Source organism: Mirounga angustirostris, unplaced genomic scaffold, assembly GCF_029215605.1.
Source record: "Mirounga angustirostris isolate CCGP_5_RB_7025 unplaced genomic scaffold, mMirAng1.0.hap1 SCAF_11, whole genome shotgun sequence".
In the NCBI taxonomy this organism is placed as follows: Eukaryota; Metazoa; Chordata; class Mammalia; order Carnivora; family Phocidae; genus Mirounga; species Mirounga angustirostris.
The window spans coordinates 16,338,262-16,347,052 of record NW_026991719.1 but is presented as its reverse complement, the minus strand read 5'-3'; the positions used below and the strand labels follow the sequence as shown (position 1 = coordinate 16,347,052).

The window sequence follows — 8,791 nt, the reverse complement described above, 5'->3', positions numbered from 1 at the left end:
GCCTGCTATTATGCCATCTCCTCCCCAGTAAGTCCTTATCAGAAAGTAATTATATTTTACCAGAGTAAAATCATTTTTTTTTTGAAAGACATTTACTTGAGTAAATACATCAAATTTTTTCTCTCCAGGCTAAAAGGTTTCAGAATTGGTCTCTATAGGAATTTACATTTGTGGTCTCATTCCTAGTAGATTGTGAAATCTTGAAAGCAGAGCCTTTTTTTCCCCTCTGTATTCTCAGCACTTAACACAGTGCCTGGCACATATATATTATGGACCCAATAGATGTCCACTGAATGAATTATGATGGTCAGGAATAGGGTGATTATCAATGTTATTTCTGTTCTTATCATTTTAATCTTACATTGAAATATGAGCAATCTTAAAAGACCTGAGTACCTCACCAAAAGTACAGGCAGTTTCTTCATTCCTTTACATAGCCTTCCTGCTTTAAGACCTCACATGGGTCTCATGGTGCTCAAAACAAAAAAACCCTTGTGGTTAACTCAAACATGGGTCAGAACATGATAGGCTAGAACTAGGCCAAATGTTTAAAGAAGCAAATTTGGATAATAAAGGAAGTACTATGTAAGCAGTCAAGGTTAGTACAAAATTAAAAACAAAATAGCGTCCTAAATAGTCCAGGTGAATTCACAACTCTTTAATGAGTTATTTAAAGATGCTAATTGTTTTTGAGTATCTGACTGTTTAGGAGACAGTTATCAAGGAATTGTGACTATTCTGTAAATTTCTTGCCACTGCTGTCAGGGATAACATTTACTGGATCATAAGCCTGACCTAAAATGACACTTTTTTCTCAGTTTTCAATAAAGGATAAATGATAGTAAATGTAAATAAGAACAATTTAAATTAATTTAACCTTAAAATTAAGATTATTTTTAATTTATAGAAATGTGCTGTATAAAAATAGCCACCTTGAATTCTTTTAAATAGCAAGTACCCATAATGCATTAAAAATATTAACTATATATTTTCTTTATAAAAAATGAGACCCTTGTGTTGGAAACCATCTTCAGTGGATATGCATCCATTTTTATTTTCAAAGATTGTACTGGATTCTGTACTATTTCTACTATATTGATATTAGGTTTCTTATTTTTATCTGTAGGGAAAAACATTCTATTAAAGTATGATCATTGATTTTGAAAAAATGTTTTATTAAGTTTCTTCCTTTTCCTGTTTCATTTCTACCACCTTTCAGGTTTTTTTCTTTCCCCCAAGTGAAGATCTGAGGAGAGGACAGGTATTGTTACATGTCAACTGTCAATAGTAACTGTGACACATTACTGAACACTTCATTGTTTTCAGTGATTATGATATAAGATGTCAGTTTTTGTTAAACTAAAATTCAGGAAAGTTTGCTTTATTTTGGCAGCTCTCCCTGTACTAATTGGGTTGGTCCAAAATGTGAAATTCTTTGGTACATTTAAATTTTAAAATAAAGGGGTAAACTTAAAGAAACAAGTATAGGCAGACTTGCCTTTTCTTTAGTATGTTTCTGGAAATCACAATGAGTATATTCTATTTTTATTTAAGGAGAGTGGCATAATTGGGATGTGCACTCTTGACCAAGGATGTGATAATCAGTAAATTATAGATCAAAAATATAGCAGATCATTTATCAGAAGTCTGAATTGCAGAATTGTTGTAAAGATATTTTAAAAATTTATCACACACTACAACATTCATACCATTGTGATCATTTACAAGATTTGCTCTAGAGTCCCATACTCAGGGACATGTGATATACCAGGCTGTGAATGTTCGGTGATGTCAAGGGCACCAGTTTCCCAGTGCAGACTGGATGCTTTAGACCCAGTGGTTCAGATTACAGTGTACAACAGTGACATCTTGGTGGTCTCTTGATAATGCATGAGTGTGGTAGAGCTCGGTTGTTTATGTGTTTTGGTGGATAACAAGTTTTAAAGCATTGGAATGTAATTGTGCAAGTCTATATATTATACATGCAATTCCCCAATTCACATAATAGAAAATAAAAACAACCAACTGCATTTTTATACTTGGCATTAAATGTCTTCCACTACCCCACTTCAGATTTGATACAGTTTCCTATATCATTAATCTGGAACAATTAGCAGATCTCATATATTCCAGTTTATCAATTTAATACCAAGTAACATAAAAACAAAGATAAAACAGCTGTAAATAATTGTTATAAAATGTGTAGAGTTAAAAAAACACAAATATATGCATTTTCTGAAGCAGATTCAGGATAAAATGTATCTATATAAGACATAACTATTATTTTATACACTTGGCCTATTTTAAGCAAACATATTAGTTACTAGCAATTAAATATTCCAGTTTTACTTATCTCCTTAAAATTTAGAAGGTACTTTTTGAGATAATTCTGATGTATGGCAAGTGTTAAAGAACATAAGCTTTGGAGCCATAAAGACCTGGGTTTGAGTCCTGGCTCTGCCACTTAATAACTTAGTAATCTTATGCAAGTTGTTTAGTGTCTCTATGCTTCAACATTCTAATCTGTAAAATAAGGATGAAATAATATCTACCTCGTAGGGTTGTGGTGAGAATTAAGTGAAATGATACTATATGTAAAGTATGTGGTTCACTGCATGGTTTCAGTGTTTAATAAATAATATAATGAGTCCTCTAACAGAATTGTCTGAGGAAGTTCTGTGTTTTTCCTCTGGAGTAATTTTTTCAGAATCAAGCAGAACAATTAAAAATTATTTGTTTGATCTGTTTAAACAGAGCCATTATTATATCTGAATATAATTGTAAGGGTAAGGTGAATGCAGATCTCCTGAATCTTGTCCCTTTTTGTATGATTCCCCTCTTCAATATCATCTTTAAAGGGGGAAAACAGATAAAGAACATTTGAAGAATATGTGTGGAAGAAGGAAGAAAGGAAAGTTGTGTTCACATTTCAACATTGGTCAGTTTGGAAGGCATCTCACAATCCATGGCATGTGATTGTTTAGCAGTGTTTTTTTTCCTCTTAGTGATATATAAGATAGTGTATTTTACACATGATAGTGTCTTATGATTGACGAAACCTGGTGTATCCTGGATGTCAACTTCTTGAAGGAAGTATGTCCTTGAAGAAATGGATAAAGTCAATATATAGTGTTAATAAGTAGAACTTTAACTTACTTTCTAAAACATATCAAAACAAAATGTGCACACCTTTTTATATTTTAGGATCAGTTCTATTAATTTCACTTTTAGGGACAGAACTTAGTATGGCACACCTCCCTCCCCATTACTCTAAACACATTTGTTTTGGTTATTTGAATATGCCACGAGTAACTGGGTTTTCCTATCTAGAAATAGAATCCTTTGGATTTGGTCTTTTATGGGTATTTGTACTTAAAGAATTTGAAATAGGATATACAGTATTTTTAACTGAGAAATCTCTGGAAATGTTAAAGGTGTATCTATGCCCCAGCAACAATCTCTGCTGTGCAAAGACAAACAAAACAAAGGAATGTCGAATAAATTTGGGAATTATAGAGTTAAACAGTATTTGACCAATGTCTTTACCTCATAACTTCTTAGAACTTTTAAGAAGATATTGTACATGATGAATCGGCAAAAAGGATATAGCCCACAGCATTTGAGACTTGATGTCAGAACCCTTTTTTCATGAACCTTCTATTGAAGTCTCAAAGGACACAAGTGCTTTGCAGAACAGTTTGAACAGTCTGATAACTATAGTAACATGATCCAGTATTGCCTACAATTGAGCTGTTATGCTTAATTGACTGTATCAAAGCTTTTTTCTTTATCAGGAGTTTTTGTTTCATTTTGAATTGAAATCTTTTAAATTGTATGATTTTCCATCTTATAATGGACTAAACATTTAAATATAATTTAAATGAAAGTTTAAGATAACTTAAACTTTTTTATCCCATATTCTGAAAATTAGTGGTCATATTCTACCTTAATATCAAGCTAATTGCCCCTATTAAGTGGACCCTGCATTGACTTGCTCTTTAACTTACATCTCAAATTCATAATTCTTACAAACTCTCTTTTTAACATTTGGCAACTTTATGCTGCCATCAATCTATCTCTCCCGTTCTCCTTTTTAAATTAATTGCTTCTAACTTGCAGTTACTAGAAAACAGCTAGGGTTAGTGATACTTTGATGCAGTCATTTTTAACTTGGGAACCTTGTTACTCCATCTTAAAAAACAGTTTACATTTGCAGCTTACCAAATAATGCAAAATAGCATCCTCACCCTTTTTGTGATCTCTGCCCATCGTATACACATACCTCTGGGGTCAGGGGTATTTGGACCTATTACCTACTAATAAGCAGTTTTTTATGCTTCAACATAACAGTGACCAAATGGCTCAATAACTGGCATTACCTACTCAGCATATTTACCTTCCTTTCTGGAAGGTGTCAACTAGAAAGGAATGTGAATAATCTGAAGAACAGGTGGCTACAAGACAGAAAGCTAGCCTACTGCCCCACCTGGAGTCAGGTCTACACATTGTCTTTTGGAGTTTTTTGGTGGGATTTTTTCCCCCATGAAATAGTGCTAGTTTCCTGACTATTAGCTACACTATATTTGTGTGTAAATCCAAAAGCTCCTTTATACCTCCTGTCATTCTTTTCCTCTATTAACATAAATAGAATTACAGCAGTAGCATAACTTAAATCAGATTTCCCGACCTTAACTAATATACCCATGGTATCTTACATACCTTAAAAACTAGTTATGTGGGCGCCTGGGTGGCTCAGTTGGTTAAGCGACTGCCTTCGGCTCAGGTCATGATCCTGGAGTCCCTGGATCGAGTCCCGCATCGGGCTCCCTGCTCGGCAGGGAGCCTGCTTCTGCCTCTGACCCTCCCCCCTCTCATGTGCTCTCTCTTTCTCATTCTCTCTGTCTCAAATAAATAAATAAATAAAATCTTTAAAAAAAAAAAACTAGTTATGTTTAATCTACCATGTAAATTGATTTTTATAATCTTCTGTATAATAATGATCTCATCATCAAACTTGACCTGGTCATCTAGATTTCTGTGACCTTGCCTCTAATCCTGTGGTCCACAAAGCTTGTTATAGGAAACTTGATTCAGTCATTTGATATGTGTTAGAAGCAGATGTCAAATGATAGCCTGAAGCAAAAGATAATTTTGACATAATAGATTGAGGTGCATCTCACATACAGTGTTTTGGGAGAAAACTTCTCTCCAGAAATCTTGTAGAACCTATACTAAAAACCCCAGTTACCCAGAATGCTATTTCAGTTTTTTACATTTAGGGGCCTGAACACAATACAAAATAACAGGAAAGATTCACTTAAAAAAAAAAAAACATAACTTCTAGATTGGCTTCATTCAGTAGCCACTAGCTACATGTGGCTATGGAGCACTTGAAATGTGACTAGTGTGGCTGAGGAACTGAATTTTAAATTTAATTTTAATTATTTTAAATTTAAATAGTCACCTGTAGCTATTGGCTACCGCATTGAACAGCACAGTTCTAAAGATTATAGGATTAGTACAAATTGGACTTTTTTTTCTATACCAGTGTTTTTCAGCTCTGCCTTCTATTATTTGTATTTTGAAATTAATAGGCTAAAGCTTTTTCTAAATGAAAAAATACTTGCTATGCTTTTTCAAATTATGTTTAATCAGCTTTGTCTTGTTCCTCACCTACCCTGAAGATTTTTATAAACCCTACTACATGGTATGTGCCCTTCAGGTCACCATTCTGCACTTTCTATAGTTTTGCTAGTTTTACAGTGACATTTCTCCTTCAAGTGATAACACCAAGCACTGGGGAAAATAGCTATCAAAAAATGTTGCATTTTGTTAATTATACTGTGCTAATTAATACTGGAAAAGTGGATTGATACATCTTGTAGATTAATGTTTACTGAATGCCCTCTCTGACTAGATACTGTCTATATCAACTTGAATGAGGTAGACATAATTCTTCTCAGCTTACAGATGAGGAAACTGAAGCCTAGAAAGGTTAAGTAAGTTGTTCATGGTTGCACCACTAGTTAGTAGAGGAGGCAGGATTCAAACCCAAGTCTCAGATTGCAAATTCCATTGACTTTCCACTAGACTGCCATGCTTGAGTTGAGAACAGCATGTGGGTGACTCATTCTAGATGAAATCTACAGGGGAAAAAGGTTCTCAGTGGTTTGTATGAGAATATATTTTTATGGGAATGTATAGGTAGAGTTAGAAAAGTGAAATTGACTCAACTCTCCAAATACATTGTGGGTTAAATAGGCTTTTGTGAGCTAGCCTGAAAAACAGCATTTGTGACATTGTATGAGAAAATGTTTTGGGATTTCTAAACAGCTGTCTTACAAATGAATATTTGAAACAAAAACTACAGTATTTGGAAAAGGGGGGTGATGTCCAGATATTAGTTAACAGCTCTTTATATAGAAGTCCCTAGGTGTGTGCTTGGGTAACTGTGCTCTGTTTTTGAATTGCTGCTAATTAAATCATTACCTCTTTATATTTGCATCTCTTCAGAAAAATCTATTTGACACTCCCTCAAAGTGTTTCAGGATCTTACTCAACCTGAAAAAGTTACCATTTATCTTGCTATAGTATAAGAAAAGGAAATTTAAAGAAAGTTTACATGATCCTTGGTGGGATTTTTTTCCTTTTTTTTTTTTTTTTTTTTTTCTTACCACCTGTTAGGTTAAATAGCCCTAATTAATCTTTTTTAAAAAATTGAGATATGACTTACCACAAAATTCACTCTTGTAAAGTATACAGTTCAGTGGGTTTTAGTATATTCACAAGGTTCTGCAACCATCACCACTATCTAATTCCAGAACATTTCATCACCCCCAAAATAAATCCCATACTCATTAGCAGTCAGTCCCTTTTCCTTCTTTCCCCCAGCCCCTGGCAACCAATAATCTACTTTCTATATTTGCCTATTCTGGACATTTCATATTAATGGAATCATATCATATGTGACCTTTGTGTCTGACATCATTCATTTAATAATGTTTTCAAAGTTCATCCATGTTATAGCATGTATCAATGCTTCATTTTGATGGCTGGGTAATATTCTGTATGGATATACCACATTTTGTTTGTCCATTTGTCGGTTCATGGACATTGGGGTTGTTTCCACTTTTTTGCTATGGTGAATAATGCTGCTATGAACATTTTGTATCAAGTTTTTATGTGAACATACGTTTTTGATTTTCTTGGGTATACACCTAGGCGTGGAATTGCTGTGTCATATGGTAAGTCTATGTTTAATATTTTGAATTACCGACAGATTGTTTTCCAACTTGCTTAAACCATTTTACATTCCCACCAGCAGTGTATGAGGGTTCCAGTTTCTCCATATCCTCATCAACACTTGTTATTGTCTTTTTCATTATAGCCTTTGTAGTGTGTAAGAAGTGGTATCTCATTGTGGTTTTGATTTGCATTTCCCTTATAACTAAGGATATTAAGGATCTTTTCGTGTGCTCATTGTCTACTTGTATACATAATTAATTCTTGTGCTTATTTTTTACTGATTTGGAGACTTAAGTGGAGTTTTTGCATTAATGCTGTTAATAGAAGATCCTTGTCTATGTTATATTGTATACAGATCTTCCTTGACTTAAATAGGATTATGTTCCATCATAAGTTGGAAATGCATTTAATACACCTATCATATTAATGTCACAGCTTAGCCTAGCTTACCTTTTTTTTTTTTTTTTAAAGATTTTATTTATTTATTTGAGAGAGAGGGAGAACACATGAGAGGGGATAGGGTCAGAGGACGAAGCAGACTCCCTGCCGAGCAGGGAGCCCGATGCGGGACTCGATCCTGGGACTCCAGGATCATGACCTGAGCCGAAGGCAGTCGCTTAACCAACTGAGCCACCCAGGCGCCCTAGCCTAGCTTACCTTTAACATGCTCAGCACTTATATTAACCTAGAGTTGGGCAAAATCATCTAACACAAAGTCTATTTTATAACAAAGTATTGGTTATCTCATGTAATTTATTGAATACTGTACTGAAAGTGAAAAACAGAATGGCTTTAAGTGTATTGGTTGTTTATCCTTGTGATCACATGGCTGATTGGGAGCTGCCATTCCTTGCCACTGCCCAGCATCATGAGAGAGTGTCTTACCACATATTGCTAGCCCAGGAAAAGATAAAAATTCAAAGTGGTTTCTACTGAATGAAATTAAATAATCATTTCTGCACCATTGTCAAGTCGAAAAATTATAAGTCAAACCATCATAAGTCAGGGACTGTCTGTACATAGTTCTTCAGAAAACTTAGTTTCAATCTGTGCTTTCAAAAGATTTTTTTTTTTCATTTTTATATGTGATAAATTCAAAGCCTTTCCTAGAACACTGATTTTTCCAACTGGGTCAATAGAGTCCTATGTTCTATGGAGATACCTTATGTTACCTCATCACCTGGACCACCCCTTTTCCCAGCCAGAGCAGAGTTTCTAGAGGAATACAACAAAGAGTTAATGTTAATTATAGAAAATTATAGCAAGAAAGCAAAAATTGAAGCAGTGATATTTTTCATTACAGTCTCCTCAGTGTTGTTATACTATTCTGTAGTTTCTTATTTAAAGCAAGAGTACAGGAAATAATTGAAGGTCAATCAAAACCACATGTCTAGACTCAAAAATTAAATACTCACTTAGGTTAACTGAGATATACAGGTGTTTCATTTAAAGAAGTAGGAAAATGCAAAACAAAGCCTGTTTGCCTCCTTTCCTTCAAGTTCCTGCTGGCTATTGGTATAAGCAGTAAGGGAGGTTACTTAAAGAG

The 8,791-nt window shown here is 34.2% G+C and overlaps 1 protein-coding gene across 7 annotated transcripts in view; it reads left to right on the top strand.

Moving 5' to 3' along the window:
- Positions 1-8,791, top strand: part of RPS6KA3 (ribosomal protein S6 kinase A3) — a 116,113-nt gene that overhangs the window by 2,904 nt on the left and 104,418 nt on the right. Inside the window, exon 2 of one of the 7 annotated variants that reach the window (XM_045875743.3) lies at positions 1,220-1,261. The exons of 4 other annotated variants lie outside the window; for them this stretch is intronic. In XM_045875743.3, coding sequence (XP_045731699.1) covers positions 1,220-1,261 — 42 coding nt within the window. Of the gene's footprint in view, positions 1-1,219; positions 1,262-8,791 lie in introns of those variants that run through there. 2 more of the 7 variants (XM_045875762.3, XM_045875772.3) reach the window with 2 other exon arrangements.